At 42.5% G+C, this 20,994-nt stretch overlaps 6 protein-coding genes across 6 annotated transcripts; 2 read left to right on the top strand and 4 right to left on the bottom strand.

Annotated features, from left to right (window-relative positions):
• Positions 1 to 1,325, bottom strand: EAF02_011514 (uncharacterized protein; the record flags this gene model as incomplete). Its single annotated transcript, XM_038907561.1, has 2 exons — positions 1 to 738; positions 786 to 1,325. The coding sequence occupies 2 exons, from the start codon at positions 1,323 to 1,325 to the stop codon at positions 1 to 3; spliced, it is 1,278 nt and encodes a 425-aa protein (XP_038752783.1).
• A 2,848-nt stretch (positions 1,326 to 4,173) lies between these two features.
• On the bottom strand, positions 4,174 to 6,070 carry EAF02_011513 (uncharacterized protein; the record flags this gene model as incomplete). Its single annotated transcript, XM_038907560.1, has 2 exons — positions 4,174 to 4,942; positions 5,007 to 6,070. 2 exons carry the CDS (start codon positions 6,068 to 6,070, stop codon positions 4,174 to 4,176), a joined length of 1,833 nt encoding a protein of 610 aa, XP_038752782.1.
• A 917-nt stretch (positions 6,071 to 6,987) lies between these two features.
• Positions 6,988 to 9,586, bottom strand: EAF02_011512 (uncharacterized protein; the record flags this gene model as incomplete). Its single annotated transcript, XM_038907559.1, has 2 exons — positions 8,024 to 9,586; positions 6,988 to 7,832 (listed from the first exon to the last, which is right to left on the bottom strand). Exons 1-2 carry the CDS (start codon positions 9,333 to 9,335, stop codon positions 6,988 to 6,990), a joined length of 2,157 nt encoding a protein of 718 aa, XP_038752781.1. The 5' UTR covers positions 9,336 to 9,586.
• Positions 9,587 to 9,837: 251 nt separating this feature from the next.
• Positions 9,838 to 11,558, top strand: EAF02_011511 (uncharacterized protein; the record flags this gene model as incomplete). The annotated part of the gene is made up of 3 exons (XM_038907558.1): positions 9,838 to 9,862; positions 9,927 to 10,783; positions 10,833 to 11,558. 3 exons carry the CDS (start codon positions 9,838 to 9,840, stop codon positions 11,556 to 11,558), a joined length of 1,608 nt encoding a protein of 535 aa, XP_038752780.1.
• A 1,652-nt stretch (positions 11,559 to 13,210) lies between these two features.
• On the top strand, positions 13,211 to 14,169 carry EAF02_011510 (uncharacterized protein; the record flags this gene model as incomplete). The annotated part of the gene is made up of 5 exons (XM_038907557.1): positions 13,211 to 13,454; positions 13,506 to 13,532; positions 13,587 to 13,723; positions 13,779 to 14,013; positions 14,066 to 14,169. 5 exons carry the CDS (start codon positions 13,211 to 13,213, stop codon positions 14,167 to 14,169), a joined length of 747 nt encoding a protein of 248 aa, XP_038752779.1.
• A 777-nt stretch (positions 14,170 to 14,946) lies between these two features.
• EAF02_011509 (uncharacterized protein) lies at positions 14,947 to 17,611 on the bottom strand (the record flags this gene model as incomplete). Its single annotated transcript, XM_038907556.1, has 3 exons — positions 14,947 to 16,641; positions 16,698 to 17,285; positions 17,336 to 17,611. The coding sequence occupies 3 exons, from the start codon at positions 17,609 to 17,611 to the stop codon at positions 14,947 to 14,949; spliced, it is 2,559 nt and encodes an 852-aa protein (XP_038752778.1).
• Positions 17,612 to 20,994: the final 3,383 nt, after the last annotated feature.

The raw sequence follows: 20,994 nt of genomic DNA, 5'->3' as shown, positions 1-20,994 counted from the left end.
TCACCTGAAGTTACTTTCCGGAGTCGATCCGTTCACCACCATAGGTGACTTCACCGTTGCATCTGTCTCTGTCTTGACTCGCGCTGCTACTGCAGCTACTGCAGCTACAGTACTAGACCTGACTGCCAAAACTCTATCCCTCTCTCTTTCTTCCATTGTCTTCACCTTTCTCCCCCTGATCTCCTTGGGTCTCCCCGCTTTCTTCCCCCGAGATGCTATAGGTTTCGCTTTGGAGGGTTTGATATCTTGCCGCCGTTCTCTGGTTTCTGCCCCTTCCTTTGCAAGCTTTACCCGCAGAACCTTTCCACAAAATACCAAACCGTCAAGCATTTCCACCATATCCTGGGCCATGTTATGCGTGTCGAAATTCAGGAAAGTATGGCACTTTTGCCTCCCATCTGGATGCTTTTCGATAATCATATTGTGTAGAGCATCAAGAGGGTTTTCTGTGGATGGACTGCCGCGATATTTCGATTTTATGACATTGTACAAGTGAGTTTTTAGGTAAGAGGTCGATGTCTCTCGAGGAAGCTGGGTAATGATGACTTTGCTTCTTACAATTTTCATTTTGTCAGATCGTTGAGTCATGTAAGAGATAGGAGATGCTGCGAATGACTGTGGAGAAGGTTGTATGTATACTGGCGTATCTGGTGCCATATCACCGGCATACAACATAGATGGATAGTTGAGCGGTACTGGCACATTTGGATACATTTCAATACTTTGTATCTGTTGAATCTGAGCTTGTTAACTTATATCATGGCAGTGGGTTTGGGAAGTTCTACCTGAGTCAAGCCTCGATCATTAAATTTGGCTGATGTAGAAGTAGAGATATATGTGCCTTCGGTTAACGGAGCCATTTGAACGAATGGTATCTGTTGAATTGGCATTGCAGACGCTGATGAGACCGAAGATGTCGGTATTGAGAGTGCCCTTGTCCTTGAAACATTTCCGCAGGAGTTTGAGGTGGTCCACGGGATAGCAAGATCCCGCACTTGAATCGGCTTTGTTTCATTGCGGCCATCTGCACACAACGCTCGATTTCCCATAGTTCCACCTTGTAAATGCTCTGCGGCTGTTAGTCCTATCTCTTCATAATCGAAGAACTTACGGAGTGCTTTGAGAAAGTCCTCCTTTCCACGCACTGTCACCCACCCACAAGTTGACCCTGGATATACCTGCGCATGTTCGATTGCAAGGCAATGTCCCTCAGAATCATGTTTCCGTGCGAAGTCTTTTAGAATTTGCCATGTGCATGACCATGGGAGGTTGCTGACTAAAATATAGTATAAGCCAGTTACATCACCAGGTAAAACTTGAGGCATGATGTTCGATATCGAAGTTTGATAGTAAGATACAAGATGGACGGAAGTCAAGAGAAATTTGTTTCGAATGAGAAAGTTATATGTAGGCTACAGTGCTTAAGGGGGCTGTGACTTCAGGGTGTATTTAACATTTGATGGGTCATCAAAGGAAAGCCTTAACGTTAAGTACTCGATCAAGAGATTCTAGGCACTCACTGCAAAAGGCCGAATTCGAATAGGCATAGAAATAGACCGAAACTCAAGACTCAAAATTAAGAAGAGCAAACGAACTCTTGCTGCAATTTTTGCTGATTACCTGTCAATTTTTCAAACCACTCCTCAACTTCTTGTGATGCAGAGATGGATTACTATTTATGTGCAAGTGCAAAGCGGAATTAGACATAATTGCCAGCTGTGATCTGGTCCAAAAAATCGGATCCCAGAGTAACGGTTCGAAAAAGAAGAAGAAAACAAAAGGTCTGAGATGAATTAATCCATGAAAGTATCTGTGTAACGTATGGTTGGAGCCAGCAAAAGAAAAGCTTCAGAATCAAATTTTGATTCAGATACTCCACATGTCTACCTACCATCCTGCGTCTTTCCGAGGCGATTAACTATCTATCCCGCCATCTGATTGGAGAAGAAATCATCGATACACCGGAAGATATCAACATCTCTAGGGTACCAAGACCCTGAATGAATAGGAACTTCCATATCAATGGTGCGCCTTCTCCGAATTTCCATCATGCTTCCCGAATGCACATGAGTCTTGGAAATGTGTGGTGGCTTGGATAACCAAAATAGATAGAGGCGATGGAAAAGTTGCAATTGCCATTGAAAGAGGGCCAGAGCATGCTTCCTGTCACAGATTCTGCGACATGAGTTGATTTAGAGTGGCGCAGCCGACCCTTTAGACGTTTTGACATCGATTTTTCAACTCATACTGAATATTCAACTTTCCCTTAGAAAACGGTTTCGAGGATACTGATTTGGATTTTTCGAATTTAGCAAGGAAAAATTATCAGGGGAAATGCAGAGATCCTTAGCAATGGCCCCTATTTTCGAGAACTCTTTTCCTGCCAATTTCGAATCATTAAGCTCACGTAGATACTAACTTTTCAAGAACCTCCCTCTGATTCAACCAGGTGGTGTATAGCCAAATATTCTTTGTGTAACTGAGGATACATCTGCCGTTTAACTTCAACGCTTTACATTGAATGCGGTAAGTACGGTGATGCCGCGATTGGTGGATGATTGGGATATATATTAAATCAACGGCCCAACCAAGATAGAGTGACTAGCCACCGACCCGGATCAGAATTCAGGGTTCTACATGACACCACCAAGCCATAACAAGAACCAGGTTGTCAACATGGCAACATGGGACTGCAGACGCAGTCACAAAAGCAAACATATACGCATAATATGTTTGGCCCTCACTTATAAAAAAGATTGTCGTATGGAAGCTTCCTTTACAATCTAAAGAATGTTCCGAGCAATTTCTAGGTCTTTGGTAAATTCATAAGATTACATTTTTGAATGAACCGAAGAGCAGTGATAGCTTGGATATTAAAAAACGATATATCAACCCAGAAGCTATAAAACGAGCGAACAAATCTGACTTGAACCTCGAAACTTATTTTTCTAGAAATCTTTCTTAATTATCGCGGGTAGGATATTCGGCTATTTTGCCCGGTCGCAAAACTTAAATTTATACAACTAATGAACATCCCTATGGTTTTCTAGAAAAGCTTAAAGGATAGGAGAGATATACATGCATGTAGGAGAAGATGCAGGGAAAACACAAGTACAATCGATCGAAGATTTCTACCCCAGGCATGCATGCGTACATACATGTGTAGCATCAAAAATGGCTGACTTGCAGCGAATTGATGGTTTTGCCAATGAAAGACGCCAAAACGATTTGATTAGATACGATGTGAACTTGGCATGTATTGTCCGTCTATTGATGCAATGATTTTGAGCCCTACAGAATGTATCGAGGATTTCTTACCCGCGCAGGGACACAGCATACCTGAACTCTCTGGAGGGATGGAGTTTAGGAAACAATTTTACGGGTAGTCACGTATCGGAGTCGGTCAATAGGATGTAGTCCAAAGAGATTAAGGCCTTGAAGAGTCATCCATCAATAGTCATAGATATGAGTACATATCAAATGCAAAATGGCTTTGCTAGGGTTTCATTGGCTTGACACAATTGAGAAGAAAGAAACTGTGACAAGGGTTGAATTCTGATCGAGGACAGCTAGAAGGACCAGAATGAATATTTTCAGGGGATTTGAACTTGATAATCTATCGACTTGAGCGGGCACTTCCTCTGGATTACCCGGAGATTGATTACTTGAGGATTTTGGTATCATTGACATTTGCCAGGCAATTTGAGCGATTTGTCATTCGAATATTGTTCAAGGTTGAGGTGAGGTATCAGGGAAATGATGGATATTGAGCAACCAGGAACGTTGACATCATTTGCTTGATTCATAGGAATTTCGATCTTTGGTTGATCTGGGGATATGCATATCATTTGACCATATCTATTTGTTTATGGCAGTTGAAGCCTGTGGCTGTCCTAATCGACAACAATTAGCATTGCCGGGATATGCACAGTAAAACCATGGGAGAAAATTCTGGTAAGTAACACATACATTGGTAGTACAGCATAAACAAAAGTCTGATTTTCGAAATAAATTCTACATATCGCATACACGAAAAACAAAGGCAAGGGCCAAATAAGAAAGTAACACCAATCAAATCCAATTCTGTCTGCGCCTGCGCCTGCGCCCGCGCCACTTAGCTTCTTAGCTCTCAAAATATGCAATCCTCCTCATGACTTCCATCAAACCTTCAGTTTACGCTCGATAAGGTTGAGCGACATATGAAGCGACGGGAGTAGAGAAACTGTAGGGGACATAACCGTGAATTGAAGAGGTAGTGGTGATGGTCGAACTAGAACTGCTGGTGGTCGAGTGTGAAGACGAACTTGAACTGCTAGTAGTTGAGTGTGACGGTGAGCTAGTTTTGCTTGTGACTGAAGATGAGCTGCTTGAGACGATAGTTGTCTTCGCGCTTCCCGTTGAAGATGCATGGCCACTGCCGCTAATACTTCCAGTTGGTCTGAAGGAACCCGATGAGTGTGGAAGCCCAGAGCTGCGAATGCTGCCCGATGGTTTGATACTACCGGATGGCTTAATACTACCGGAGCTGCGAATGCTGCCTGATGGTTTGATACTGCCGGATGGTATAAAAGTGCCCGATGGTAGTGCGAACCCTGTTCCCGTCTCGATATGATGTACCCCAGTCCCAGTGCTAATAGTTGTATTTGACCCTCCAGTAGGAAAAGGTGCTTTTGATGAGCCGGTCACGCTAATGCCCAATTCAGAGTGCGCAGATGTGGGTCGGACACTGCCGGATGGAAGTCCATATGAGTAAGTGCCGTTGCGAGAATATGGAAGGCCCGTGCCTCTAACCGTACCGGTCGAATATGCTGTTCCAGTCGGTGCATGGCTTGTAGTGGTAGTCTTCTTACCCTTGGCAGCAGATACGAATTCGTCATATTGAGTTTTCGATTTAGGATTGATAGCAAACACCATGCCTGACTCACACTCATTCTTTTGACGACTAAGATGACATTAGTGAGAGTGATGGAATCTGTAACGGGCCGATACATACCTGAAGAAAAAACAGTGGGTTAGTGGCGTTTGTAACGGGGAAGTCGACAAATGTAGTCATGTTTTTAGCCAAAACGGGCTTGAACCCCGAATCGTAGACACCATTCATAACGCAAGGAGCCGCAATATCACAAGAAGTTATGGTATGATTAGTTGGGTAGAAATTGAAGCGCACGGTATCTCCTTCCTCCGCATCAATGTATTGAGGAGAGAAAGAGAGAGTGCCATTTTGGCCAATTGAGACAACGTGCGTTGGCTTGGTTGGCTTTCCGGTTCCAGTGGGTTTGTGTGAGACGCTAGTTCCTGTTCTAATACTTCCCGTTGGATAGATAGGTTCGCTTCCATTTCCAAATGAGTATGGTGGTCCTGTAGGCTTACCAGTAGAGGTCGCTTTGCCGGTCTTGGTTCCGAGAAGGCTTCCCGAGTGTGTAGGTGGGAGACTAGGCGTGGAAGTAGCGCTGGCGATTTTAGTTATTGTAACTGTGCTGGCCTCACCGTAGACATCTACCGTGACATTAACAGTGATGATCTGAACTACAATGATTTCTCCACCTGAACCATAAACAACCTCTGTGCAGTCATAAGTTGTAGCACCGGTAGGACAGACTTGGACAGTGGAAACCCCTGATATCACGTTTACTTGTGTGACGGCTCCGGTAGCGCCGGCCGAGGGAAGGGGTGTGATCTGAGCTCCCAGAAGCGATCCTGTTCCACTTATAATAGGGGTAGAAGTTTTGAACACCTTCAGAGATGTCGATGTGGAAGTGGAAACTCCTCCAATAACGGTTTCTCCATCGTTGACTGTGATTGTTTGAGCAGGGGCTGTGATGGTAACTGGTGTGGGAGCAGATCCGCCTCCAAGTGTGACAGTCTGATATATTGTTGTACCAGATTCCTCTGCTTCGCCATGCCCTCCACCTCCCCCAAGAGTAATGGTGGAAGTTACGAATGAAGGTTCTGTGACAGTGATAGTAGTGGGATGATAGATTGTGGTTGTGACAGGAGAACAGTTAGCATCTGAAGATGCAGCCCCGATTCCAGAAAGGAGAGAAAGAGCAGCTGCGCGTGAGAACTTCATGATGAGTATATGAATAAGAAAACGTTACAATCCGCCCCAAAAATAATGTAAGAAAAATGAACTGGTAAGGACCGTAAAGGGGAAATTTCCCAAAAGACAAGATTGCTGAAAGAAAAGAAAGATTGGGCTGAACTTGGAGCTTCAAAAATGGCAGATACAGCCAGTTATACGCATTGGCTTCAATGATATCATGACTGAAAGACAGTGCTACAGTATGGGATTTTGGCTTTGAAAGTTACATGCTGCGCAAAAAGGCATGTCATGATTCTGGGGATATTACATTCTGTGGGATCTTGAGGTAGCTATACTCTGTAGATGACCTCAACATAGGATCGCCAAAACTATTAAATTGCGACTTCAAATGACATGAATATGTTATTGGTAGAAGTACTACAGAGCTAGGTAAATTTCGTAAATCAGAGTTGCACTGCTAACGATGTGGAAATTTGCTCTTCAATTTTTATTTTAAAGAGGATTTGGGATTTGAAGTAAGAAGAAAATTGTGTAGCATTGGAGGATCCAGAATGCCAATTGGATAGGAAATAGTAAGCGTTGCTCAAAAATAACACCATATCAGCCACTCAGATACGATTATATCCAAAATAGAATGATTATGCATAATTTTTGGGGTTTGAGTCATGGAACAGTTCAATTAAACGTTCAATCTTCCTCCGAAATCCATATTCACGTGAATTGCGACATCTTTGACAATTTGAAGCACTTTAGACCTCTAACAGAGGACAACAATAAGTTGTACACTCCGTACACTCCACGTTCCTGAGCGGCACATGCCATTGTCAGAGCCAATCATTGATATAGAATGTTAGAGCCGTGGCTTGTTTGAAATAAATTCCAAAAGATAATTAGGCCTAATGTCTTCTGCTGTCCTTTCATGTTAACTCAGCCTCACCCCTACTCTACTTTTCACTATTGTGAACGCCCTCTATCCATGTGCCGCTCTTCCCCCCCTCTTTCCTCACTACTCTTAACCCCTCAACTCGCATCCCCTTATCCACAGCCTTGCACATATCGTAAATAGTCAATGCCGCGGTTGAAGCGGCTGTAAGTGCCTCCATTTCCACACCAGTTTTTCCCTCGCATGACACAGTGGCCGTGACCTCCACGCTTCCAAATGAATTACAAGGAACAGATTCTGGAATAGATGAGGGCCATTTATACCCATCGCCTTGTCCTGTGCCAGACCATGGAATTGATGTACTTGGAGCGGGAGATGAAAGTTCTGTGTCCCATATATTCTCGTGTGAGATCTGTAGGTCAATGGTGACATGTGTAATTGCAACTGGGTGACAGAGAGGTATCAAATCAGAAGTTCTCTTGGCACCCATAATTCCTCCGATACGAGCAACTCCCAGCACATCGCCTTTTTTGGCTCGGTTCTCACGGATGAGTGGAATGGCTACTTTGTTGGAGAAGTGAACACTGCAAACTGCAACAGCAGTTCTTTTCGTTGGCCGTTTGGAGGAAATGGATACCATGTGGGCATCGCCGGATTGTGTAAGGTGGGTAAGTTTGTGTGCCTGCGAGGGAGTCGAATCTGATGATGCACTGTTCATTAAAGACTTCCCCATTTCACTGTCAATATTATTCATTTGAGCCGGGGTAGCTTTGCTGGAGTATAGACGTGCGTAAGCAGAAGGTGGTATAAATGGTAGGAGGTTTAGAGGGATATTTTGGGATTGACCTGCCGGCCGACCTCCCATGTTTCGAAAGAGTGTCTTTGGACCATGATAGTATTTGTCACCTGGATTGGATGTCAGTCTCAAACACGTGTTATACTGCAGAAGCGCCGATTCTTACTTGCAGTTATGTAAAATTTCAAACACCAATGATTAAATACATGAGGGTATTGAATTGACGCCAATCCAATATGCAAATAATTTCATGCCATCGTGTGGTTCGCCCCTATCTCCATCGAAAATAAAACCTACCCACCTATCAAGATCATGGGTCTGTTTTTCATGTTTTCCAATTCGCCCATGCCGGCGTGCTTTTCCTTTTTTCGACTCACGGCCATGCCAATAACTTCCAGCAACTCTCTCTCATTAGAGGAGCTTCCTAGAGGGCTATGCGCATCTCCAAGATCCTGTTTCCTACCCATTTCTATTTGCTTCATTGCCTCAAAGGCTTGCTCGTCGATTGGCTGGTTGCCATTTGATTTTCTCAAGATATCCCTCAAGGAAACTTCAGCATTGCCAAATAAGCATACCTTCAAGTTGCCATCACTCGTGATTCTTAATCTGTTGCAAGTACCACAGAAATTGTGTGTCATACTTGTGATAAACCCCATCTTTCCCACAAATCCAGGAATCTCGTAAGTCTTACTTGTGTCATTTTTGTGATCTGCCACTTTTCGAAGTGTCGGGTACTTCTGCCGTATGATATCAAGCATTTCTTTGTAGCTTAGCATTTTGCCTTGGCTCCACTTGTTGCCGTCAAATGGCATATACTCGATGAACCTAACTTCGACGTCTTTATCTCGGCCCATTTCGACAAATGGTATAATTTCTCTTTCATTGACCCCACGCATTACAACGCAATTGATCTTGAGTTTTATGCCAGCACCTAATTTGTTCATATGTAGTATCTTATCTATACTTTTCATCACAGCTTCAAAACCCTTCCTTCGAGTCATAATCTGAAACTGCCATGGATCCAAGGTATCCAAACTTAAGTTAACGCCAGTTAAACCGGCTTCCACCATGCTATCCAACTTTCGTGCAAGGTTCAATCCATTTGTGGTAAGACAGAGCTCCTGCAGACCATGAGATCGCAAAGCTCCAATCTGTTGCATGAGAGGCAAGATATCGCGACGAACGGTCGGCTCACCACCAGTAAGACGAATCTTTGAAACCCCTTGGGAAACAAATACAGACGATAGAAGTACAATTTCTGGTGTTGTAAGAAGATCTGGCTGTGGCGATTGCGGAACCCCCTCTTCTGGCATACAGTATAAGCAGCGCAGATTGCATTTTTCTGTTATTGAAATTCGAAGATAATCGTGCTGTCTTTGGAAATTATCTGTGAGAAAGGACGAAAAGGGTTTGGCATTTTTGAGTCCGTCCCTTCTATTTGAAGTCTTGCTTAACGATGGTTCAGTGTCCTCGCGCAAAGGTAAATCGTGCTGAGGGAGCTCATGAATTGAGGAAGCAGCAGTGGATAGTGCTTTGTGTGCGTTCCGAGATAGCAGGTTGAGCCTGCCACTTCTGAGTGTCCTTTCTCGAAAAGCTCTTCTCAAGAAAAGCATCTTGGAAGAAAGGAGGCGCTACAATAAAGATATTATGGAAGGAACGAGATGATATATTTGATCAAAGATATCTGGGCTTTCAATAACCGGTGGCGTAGAACAGTTGGATGCTCTTCAATCATTTCGCTCATCAAGTGACCTTATACCTGTCTCCCTGAGTATTGAATAGTCTTGCTTCCTTATCGTCGCAGTGACACATCATTTCAATCCTCAGGGTTTGCAAAGATTTTAGTCTGTCAGCATAGTCGAGACTCATATGGATTTGTAAAGACGAATTGTAACTGGAGGGGCAGTGGCCATTTTCCGTCCATTCTCCGAGTTGCCGCGCGATAGCCTAGCTGACTCATCAAAAGCTTATCGTTATCGGTAGCACCGGTATTGTGTGCGGGACTTCCGCAGATCTCTAGGTATTGTGCAAAGCTTGAGCTTAGGTAGTATTAGATAGTAGGTAGTAGGTAGAAAGTTAGAAACCAAAGGTGCACTCACCTCTATTCAGTTCACAATGCGATTCTCTCGTCCTCTCAAATGTAAGTCTAGAGTTGAATTACTCCTGTCTTGTAAGGCATATATTAATACGAATATATATCTTAGCATCAAATCAATCTCTTCCGAGTCCCAATGGAGTATATATTGCGACTATTCTGCCATCGGCACTTCAATTCAGAGAGACGCGCTCCCTTGAAATAATACGCTCCATATCACTTCCACCTGAACTCACAGCCTCAATAACCTCATTCATATGGTCATACTCTTCCAATCGCCTACTTGTAGCGTCTGCGGATGTCATTCGCATATTTTCCCCAAGTGACAATCGCTTCTCAGCCAAAATTACAAGACCGACCTCAGGAACTACGAAATCGACCTACATTTCATTTGGAGGAAACGACGATGAAGTCTGTATCTTTTCAGATTTCGGTTTGAAGTTGACCATCTTCAATCTGGCTACTTCGAAGTCAGTGGATATTACCTCTCCCAAGCTCTTCACTCCTGCTACCGCTGCGAAAGGATTCTCACACCGTCCGCGATCCGGAAACTTGGCTCTATTGACGAGAATTGGTGGCAAAGACGTGATTAGTATACACAAATCGGGAAGCTTGGAGGTTATAAGATCATGGCTACCAGAAACGATCGACGCTCAAGAGATAACTTGGAGCCCAGATGGAAAATGGATAACAATATGCGAATCTGCTAGCCAAGGCCATAAATTACTGCTTTATACAGCCGATGGTCACTTGTATAAGGTTTGGAATGGCCCGACCCCGATCCTCGAGGAAGAAAAGGATATTGCTTTAGGCGCCGGAATTAAAATGATCGAATGGAGCCCAACAGGGACACACATTGCTATTTCCGATTTCAGTCGAAGAGTTGTGTTGTTGGCTGCTCCAGCGTTCTCAGAATCTATGTTGTTATCCCACATACCTTCTGTAAACCCTACAGATACGCTACACGTACGTCAACCTACCTTCTACCCCAAGACAACGAACCCTAACTTCTCAGATTTGGAATGAACAATTTTCGCCATCTCCCAATGGAGGTTTCACTCGAGAATTCGTTCGAGGAAAACAGCCGACATTACCCCCAGAAGCAACTGCCATTCCAACTGCAGAGCCAAAGACTGGCACCAATATGATGACCTTCGATATTTCTGGCACACTACTAGCAACCAAGGTTGAGGAAATGCCATCAGCAGTCTGGGTTTGGGATGTTGGGTCTCGATCACTTAGAGCACTGTTGATAATGCACTCTCCGGTAGCTAGGGTGACTTTCCATCCCAGTGTCAACGAACTTTTGATGATCAGATGCGAGGGCGAAGAAAACAAGGGCCGAATTCAATTATGGGATCCATCTTGGGAGGCTCCAAGAATTGTTAATTTTGGAATGCAAATGCCCGAGGGTAAAATCATTGGAAAGTCAATCATCAAGTGGCTCAACGTAGCATCTGTATCTCCTTCCATTTTCTTTAGCGATTCGCAAGACTGCATTCTCTTATCATTGTCTAAGCTAGAGGATACCGAAATGGTCCCTTGGCATGAATCGGAGGCAAGAGGAGTCGATATTTACGGTCAAACACAAGAGTCGCCCTTGAACCTCGTTGAAGGTGATGGCAAGCGACATTTTAAACGCGTCAACGCGGATGATGCCGCTGACAATGATAACACATACATGGACATGAGCGATGGGAGTGAGGAGCTCGACGATACCTTCCATTTTCGCAAAACCTAATACCCTTGAGTCGCGGAGAGCGGTTTGATTGACATGCCATGCGATCTCGCAAAGGAGCACTCCCTGCTTATATTGAGGGGCCCCTGACGCCACAACTCTGTGGTGGGAAATGCAACAGTCGAAAATTTCGATGGCCTTTGTATGATTCTCTCTTCGTACATGTGCATTCAAAGACAGTGAGTGGCCCACGTTTGTATGATTAATGACATGATTTCTGAGCTTTCAGCACATAGTTCGTTGATGGTGATTTTGTGCCCTTCTTTTTGGGGCTGTTGTGCTACTCCATCATTAATCTATGGACGCTAGAAACCAAAAAGAAGGCACGAGAAAACGATTAAACGGCATTCAAGACTTTCAAGGCAAGAGAATTCTAAATCTGAATGAATGTATTGTCTGCATTCTCCTATCTATCCACCCAACCCCATGGTCTACTCCACAGTGCGGCGAAGCAGAATACGAATCAAACCTCCCCCCAAACTTTCGCGTTCATCTACGAGAAAGCTATTGGATGTGATTATCAGCACAACATAGACTTGGTCTACTCAATCTCCAAAATAAAAGTATGCTAAACCTAAACCAGTAAGCCTTTCCGGGGGGTCCAGATAATGCTCATGGATATGTAAATGTGTGGAAGATTGGAAGTGTGGAAGTCTTTTCCACATTTTCCACCATGATTCTGGAAAGTGGCTCGCTCACCAAATGGATCCAGAGTGGGGATTATGTAACAAGTAAACCCTTGGGTGGGGGAATTTACCTGGCAATGATTCTTCCAACATCCACACACGATCTTCAAAAGTAAGGACTGAATCCATAATAATTATCTATGGGCGAACAACAATGTTGGAAGCACAATGCAGATGCACATGGAATAACAGATAGAAAATGATCTTCATTGGTTCATTCAATCAATCAATCAATCACAATTAACGATTAATTAATCTATCCGTTGTCAACTGTACAAAAGAGACATTATATGGAATACATCATACCATCATACATCATACATACATCCGTCATTCTCCGTGCATCTACCTCGTCGCCAATGATTTATCCTCGTTTCTCTGTTTATATGGATACCATACTTGAAAACTTCCAAATTCATCCTCCGACTCCTTCCTGTTCCTGTTCTTCTTCCTCCTCCTCCTCCTCCTCCTCCTCCTCCTCTCCCTCCTCCTCCCTGTTCTCTTGTCCCTTTACATCTACCTCCCTAGACCTAGGCATGCTGTCCAACTACTGCGTCCATACATGCTCGGGAACTTGGGGGGTAAACGCATAGCGCTAATAGCCAAGTAAACAAATAACTTGGCTGAGCCTGTCCTCGTTGCATTGCCCCATTCAAGCTACCGCTCCACGAAAAGTTGAATCCAAAATTATGTAGAAACCCTGCTTGAACCCCTGAAAGGACCCTTCAGACCGGGTTTTAGACTTTTAGACTTTTGATGGGGACGCGGTACAATTTCCATGTCTTTTCAAACATTATTGTCCATGGCATTGGTCCATGTGTTGGCTACAAATTCACTTCTTTACCTACTAGCTGTTCGCAATTATCTCATATCTTCCCCCTTCTCCTCCTCGCTGTCTTCTTTCTTCTCATTCTCTCATCTTGCGCAAACTTGGATCCTCGATTGCATTTTTGGATCTTCTTACGGAACATGGCTTCTATAATGGAGAACGCTTCGATTGAGTCTGCAGCTGCAGTTGTCGTCAATCATCCCTATTACCCCCTCGAGATGGAGATAGCTAGCTATCTGGCAAATGAATGGACTGTACCTACTCTCCTGAGCATTTTCTTTGGTGCTTGCGCAGTATTGTTCTTGTGTACTCGCACCTTTGTTGCTAGATCATATCCTCATCTGCCAAGCACGGAGAAAGCTGCGATATGGTGGTTGGTTTTATGTAAGTCTTCCTTATCAACGGCATTACACAGTCTCCTAACCTTTATCACAGCTGGCGCAATCCACCTCTTTTTCGAAGGTATGCGATAACGAGTCAATTTACACCAGAAAGTGGCTAATTACATCCTTCTAGGATACTTTTCGCTCCATCACACCAAAATTATCAAAGACCAACAATTGTTGGGACAACTATGGAAGGAATACGCCCTTAGCGACAGTCGATATCTGACATCGGATCCTTTCGTCCTCTGTATGGAAACAGTAACAGCGGTAAGTCGATTGCAAGCTCACTACATTAGATGGCATACTCATGAATTCCCTACAGTTTTTATGGGGACCTATGTGCTTTACCGTTGCAGCCTTTATCGCAACTCGTCATCCACTTCGACACCCCCTACAGATCATTGTAACTGTAGGACAAATCTACGGACTTGTTCTTTATTATGCGACTCACACTTTTGATTATTATCACAAAGAAGTCAATTATTCCAGACCAGAATTTCTATACTTTTGGTTTTACTATTTCTTCATGAATTTCCTCTGGATGGTCTTTCCAGGCAGTAAGTCAAACTTGTTCCGCCAAAAATGCCAGCACTGATTGTTTTACTACAGTGCTCCTCGTCGATTCGGTACGTACTATCGCGCGAACCTTCACAGAGCTCGACCAGGTCAAGAACACTCGGAAGGTCAATGGTTTTGCAAAGAAAGGCCAATAAATGCTGGGAAATTATGGCCGGAAACAGATGAAGGAGGCAGAATACAGATACGATACCCCATTTGTTATTAAAAGCGTGTCACCATCTACTTTTTGGAGAAATGTAGATTTCAGAAACTACCCATAGATAGATAGATGTATGTAAGACCGCAGAGGAACCCAACTTAATGCAGGTTGAAGAAGATTGCATCGGCGAAAGGAGTCTAGGGATCTGGCTGCATATATAGATTTTCCCGAATGATATACCTACAATCATTTCTATTGTTTCTCAATATATATTATATCAAGTCCTGATGCTCTCATACTAAGTGCACTGTCGTTGGACAGGGGGTCGGGAGATCAATATTCCGATGATGAGGCAAGCGGAAAGAGCTAACATATTACTCATGTTACTCATGTTAGGTACTCATGAAGATCATATTATTTCTCTCAAGCATGAGAGGGTAATTCAAATACTCTGATCACGCCGTGTTTCTCATCTGTATCACAGGACGACGTCTAAACACTCCGACTTAAACAAAACAGTGATGACTCTCAAGCAAATCTTGCACCGAAGAAAATGGTTACGAATTCTTGGAATGAAATATTTTGATTACATTATAATTATACGACATATTCAGAATGCAAAGCTTCAAACCGAGCAGTGCCTATTTTGATCCTCCAGAAACTCCACCTTTGACACCTAAGCCCTCAGAACCCAACCGCCGTAACAAATGTTTAAAGAAATGTGCTTGGGTATTCCAACAGCCAAAACAAAATATTCAATATCAATCACCAGTCAGGCTCTAACCTTGAGATAAGCAGCCAATTCCTCATTCATCACCATTACGCTACCAACGCTACCAACGCTGGCATGCTTGTCAAGCTTCTGACTCAAGATACTTACTCTCCTTTGCGTAGGTTTCGAGATGAAGAGAGGCGGAGGTCCTACCTGCTTTTTTCCGAATGTTCTTGGTGAGAATAATGGATCAGGTAAAACCCCTTCTGCTATCAAATCCTCTTCGTATATACTCACAGAGTATGTACTAACCGGCCTTGGCTTGTGCAATTGTTCAAGTGCAAATGGCTGTTCCAGCGATTCGGCTTCTGAATAGACTGAAGAAATTGACCCTCGACGATCATCAGATGTAAATGAACCGCTCGTTCTAGGGGAATCGATATCAGAAGCCTCAAAATTTGTCCCTTCTTGATCGTGTGAGGAACGAGACCATTGTGATGATGCGTCGATCGATGAAGTGGTAGACGATGATTGCTTTCTGTAGCAATCATATTCTTCCTTGGTATCTTTCGTCATTGGATCATCGGCAAGGCCGTCCTCCAAGCCATGACCATATCCCTCGATCAAAATTTCATGATGTGCGTTTCTTCGTGGGCTAGGATGTTGAAGTTCTGGCATTATCGTCAAGGCATTACCAGCATTGGCTTTTGCAATTATGCTCTTGATTAATAATGAGGTGTCGACTGCACTTTCGGTCCTTCGCGACAGAGCAGATTGCTTTCTCTGGGCGAGATAATCATTGAAAGCAGCTATGACATCAACTGGTGTTTGTCCAGCACTAGAAGGGTTCGATCTGATTAGGGAGTTTCGGTAGTCTCTATTTGCTTGAGCACCTTGAGTGCGAATCAAATTATAACACGAACGCCGGTCATTCCACGGTGGACATTCTCCAATGCGAATGGAGATATTATAAGCTACATTTTGGGTAGCGCGCACTTGATCTGGCACCTTCGTCGCTTGAATAAGTATTTGAAGGGAAGAATAGATCAAGATCCAACGAATCTTGCGGCCTTCCGCCTGGGAGATCTTTTCCGCTGCTGCCATCTTGGAATTGGCTTGAGCGGCACATTCTTTTTCAAAGCCCCGGTAAGCACGAACAAGCGTACAGTCAGTTAGCCGCAGATTCTGTCGATTTGTGGCCTTGTCGAGAGCGCCCATTGAATTCATGCCAGAATCATTGTGATTTTTATCACTTTTCGGAAACATTTTCGTCGTAAAAGTCAACCGTTTGCTTAATGGTTTGGTAGATAATTTTGCATTCTCATCTGGAAGCAGTGGTAGAGAATAGGGCAATGGTTCGATCTGATATCGCCTGTCGAATGTCATGACTGCACGCAGTACATCTAATTCTTCGTTACTAGTGCTTGTGGTTCCTGTTGTCATACTAGAGTCTGCTAGAAACTCATACAATTTTTGAAATTCGGATCGCATTTGCTTGAAGAGACTCTTGGAGAAAGCTCCGCTTCCTGATCTCGATGCTAACGATGGATAAGATCCAAGCTTTGCAGTATAATATCTTTGTAGGAAATCTCTAAACTTTTCGAGGTGAATTTGAGCACCGGGGCTAAGCTGCAAATATGTGTCGGCAAGTTCTTCTGTGAGAAATCCACTTAGCATTTTCCCACATGTATCGAGTCGAAGGTCCATTTCTAGTCTTGCTCGGGATATGAAAACTCGATCCTGTCGACTCAATGACTATACAGGAATTAGGTACTGCGGCTCCTGCACACGTTATGATGATATACACATACCTCGAAACCAGGACTGTTGTGGAGTTTCTCGCACATCCCAGCACAGTGCGCAAGTGCATCTATCCACATATCTTTGAAATGGAAATGCTCTGCAAAATACATGATTCCAAGGGCATGATCTGGTGTATTCCTCATATCTGCATATCCCTCTCCATCGATATAGGCTACAATATCATCCACGTTGTTGGCATCAGCTGATCTGAACTGAGACATGCTATTGAGAAGTCCAACCAATGCACTGCCTAAATCCTGTCCGACCAAGGACTTCTTGAAAACCCACGCAAAGAAGTTTCGGGTTGCGGTGTGGTAGAGGAAAGCCTCTCCTCGTTCTGCCATGACAGGAGCTGGAATGTATAGCTCAACGTAGTCAGAATCGCTAGCACCCGAATAATATTCATCCAGAACCTCGTTAATGTCTAAGGTTGGTGAGCCGTTAAGATCTTTCGACATAAATGCATCCAAAAGTGGTTGGCATTTCGCGTCAACCAGTACATTCAGTGGTACCCGAAATGCTGGACCTCTCATAGATTGTCCTCGGCCATACAAATAAACTAGGCAATCCCCCTCCGGATACCATAATTCGGGATCCTAAACAACGTCAGAATGTTGCTGATCAAGAACTGCAATCACAGACATACCCTCCTCAAGCCATCCCACTCGATTGACCTTCGCGACTTTCCTTCCCACTTTTTGATACCCATACCGTTTGCCGTCAACATATTCATACTGGATTTGTTTCTTCGATGTGTATTTGTTTCTGGGCCCAGTGGCCAATTTTCTTTGGGTGAGGCTGGAGTGTCGTCTGTAGGTATATGTTCCTCATTTATGGAAGTCATGCCATATATCTTTCGATCATGTTTTGGAATCACAGGTATAGAAGAAAGATATGGCATCTCAGAAATCGAAAAAGCCATATCGAAAATATTACGATCAAGATCTCCCACCTAAATGACGAAAGCGATCTTCAGTGGCTTAATAGGGTCAAGTTGGGTTCTGCCCAAAAGCCTCAATGATTCTTAGGATAGGGCGTATTGTGTAAAGTGGAGAAACATATCAAATGAATTATAAGATTTGAAAAGAAAGCTCAATTCCAGATTAGAGCAAAATTAAAATGGGGAAAAGGAAGGTTGCGAATAGTTTCTTCGATTTCTTTACAACAAGGAAAAGTTTTGAAGATTCATACGAGGGGGACGCGAGAGTCAATATGAATAACTTTGTTTACGGTCTGACAGACTACCAATTGTAATACAAAAAGCATCCTGCCGTGCTACGAGCATCCGTAATTTTAAATTTTCAGCACATTCTGAATTTTTCGCCACGTAAGGTGAAGCTTCACGGACTTTGTAGACAATGAACATTCGTGCGTGGCTTGCATGGACTTGACTTTTCGAGGGGTTGAGATGGGATAATTCCATGGTCACGGCCCCCAAGCTTTAAAGTTTTGACCTAAAGCGAGGCTTGAGATGCTATTAGTTTGGCTGATCTGTAAGCACAGACTTGAATTATATATCATTGGTTGAGTTTTCTTTCAGATTGATATACGTTTTTCTGTACATACATTTGGGTTTCGCTTCATCGTTGATGGGATGATTTTGATATCATATGGACGCAAATGGATTTGGATCTAAAGCCATTTGAAGCCTGACTACGTCATTGCATTTAGTTTTGCAAAAGCACCAGCTACGCTACTACTGACATCTGAGTATCGTCTGGAACTAGGTCTCTAAACGAAATCCTCGCCGCAACCAAGTTGCCAATACAGCTGTCCATCTAATTGGTCGAAATGTCTGAGAACTCGAGCAAACTTGAGGACCAGTAGTTGCCAGTGCATTCCTAACTCAGGACTCAAGTTGACAAGTTCGGGCGCTTCAGTGCCGACGGGAAAGGGACCAAGCGGTTCGCGAGATGTCAATTAGCGTGATTTCTTGTGCTTAGACGCACCTTTTTCGCTCTTTAGTCTTGAGATTAAGTACAAGGGCGTGTCTTTGATAAATGCCGGGCTGAATTTAAGCGAATTTTCTTACCAAAATCATACTTTATTCTATATATCTATAAATAAATAATAATTCAAATATTTATTATAAAACTTTGAAATTGAAATATATAAAGAGATTTAATCAATAATTTATTTGATATTAGAGTTATTAATATTTAAATTGAATTGATAATAAAATTCTATATAGAAATTTGATTCTTAAAATAAACATTATTTCTCATAGAAATTTTAAGTATTAAAAATTCAATATAAATTTTGATTTAATTGAAAGCTTTAATAAAAAAACTAAAATTATATTATTAAATTTTAAATAAAAATTTATTACTTTACAAAATTTCAAATATAGAATAATATTGATTGATTTAATATTGAATTCTAAAATAGATAAGTTTTGATATGAAAAAGTACTTGCGCACAGGCCCGGCATTCATCAAAGACACACCCTCGTAGATCTCGAGATGATATGGGGATCGGAAATTAAGAATCTTGAATCTGAAAAATGTTCAAGCCAAGGATATACCCGATGGGTAATATCTATCGAATTGTAGAGTCGAAGTACGTGCATTGGATTATTGAATTGAAGGCATAGGTATGTAATAGAGTATCCGAAATGTCACTGAGCGGGGGACTCATGTCGTAGTAATGAAAGTGGTTGCTCGAGAAACTACAAGTACACTTCAACGAGAATTAATATCAACACCACCAAGCCATCGAAACGGCCACGCCTATGTGTATTCACACCGATATCCGCAGATACTTTTGATTCCAAAACTTGGGCTTATCTACAAAAGCCTCAAGATGACGCCGCTCAAATACCCCTCTTCCTTTTTCCATCTTCCACATGAAGCCTCCACGCAATCTTGAACTCTGTCTCTCAGTCGAATGACGAGTATCAATTGTTTCACATCGTGAGATGTACTCTCTTTTCTTTTTTTGTGAAGACCGTGACGCAATGATCAACATTTTTGAATCAAGCCGGGAAGCATAAATTCTGGATCCGGTGAGGTGAATGATCGGCAACTAGTGGTATGCTTACTTTAGTGACGAATGTTTTAGGGATAAACATCCTGTGGGGAGTGTGGTTTTGATAGGACCCTGAATTCGAGATGAATGAAATCGGGGATCTCATATAAGTAATGCATCGAAATCTTCATATTGATCGAATGATGAGATAATCCAAAGTTGATTCGTTTTTGGAGCCTCACTACGAGTAGATAGCAAATTATCCTCGGGACAATGGATGTTGACATGCACCGCTTTGACAATTTTGCATTTTGCTTTTTGTTTTCGTCAACTCCCTATTGTTTATGCATAATCTCCATTGCCATTGCCACCACAGCCTTTCCTCAAATCTCTCTCCTACCGTGTGTCCTCCAATGCCCAATCTTGCATTTCATTCGCTTGCGTCCACTTGCTTCTCCCCCTGCGTCCTCACAATCCCCACGTCTGTGCTGTGGAATTTCACATCACCCACCCGCGTATATCACGCTATCTATCTATCATTTGTCAAAGCGGGACTCATGGGTAGTTGGTTGGAATGTTTCACCATTGATATACGAGGGAGAATCGGATGATTGCGGTCTTTGATCGTGTATCAATAGTTTTGTACGATATGGGGATTTATTTACGAGAGGAGATGGGTTCGTGGAGATATTTATAGATGTTTATGTAAGATAAGTCGGATACCCCACTTTCTGGCAACCCCCCTTTTGGGCCACTTTTTATACCCAAAATACACCAAAAATGGAATTTTTAACTTTCTTATTTATGGATAAAAGTCAATGAAAATTTGTATATATATAATTTAGATTGATTTAAGCTTATTCTGAAATTTTTAGATTTTTAGAATTTTGTTGTATGGAGGGGTAGAGGTCAAAACAGCGATTGGCTGAAGGTATATGTGGAATCATATACAAAGTTACACGGGGTATAAAGCGTCTGATAATACTGTTGAATAAAAATTGTTAAAAATAAACTCTAATAAATTTTAGTATAAATTATAATATATTTAATATAAGAGATCAGAAAAAATAGAAAATAATTCTTACAAACTAAATATTTATAGTGGTATCCTCAAAATGATAAAGAGTAGTTATAGAGTGCTAAACTCACTATATATTATATCTCTATATCTGTTAATTTTTCTTAATTTTTTTTGAATTTCTATATAGATTTAAGTAAAATCTTTCAAAACGATATATAGTTTTCTTTTAATAATTATGGTTAAAAATTTATTAAAGGGTTTATAAAAATTCTAAATTTGTATATGATTCCTGTCACGATATACATGTGATCGTGTCC

This window comes from Botrytis sinoallii (genome assembly GCF_014898435.1).
Source record: "Botrytis sinoallii strain Bc 23 chromosome Unknown BSIN_032, whole genome shotgun sequence".
Lineage (NCBI taxonomy): Eukaryota > Fungi > Ascomycota > Leotiomycetes > Helotiales > Sclerotiniaceae > Botrytis > Botrytis sinoallii.
This window is presented reverse-complemented; position numbering and strand designations above follow the sequence as displayed.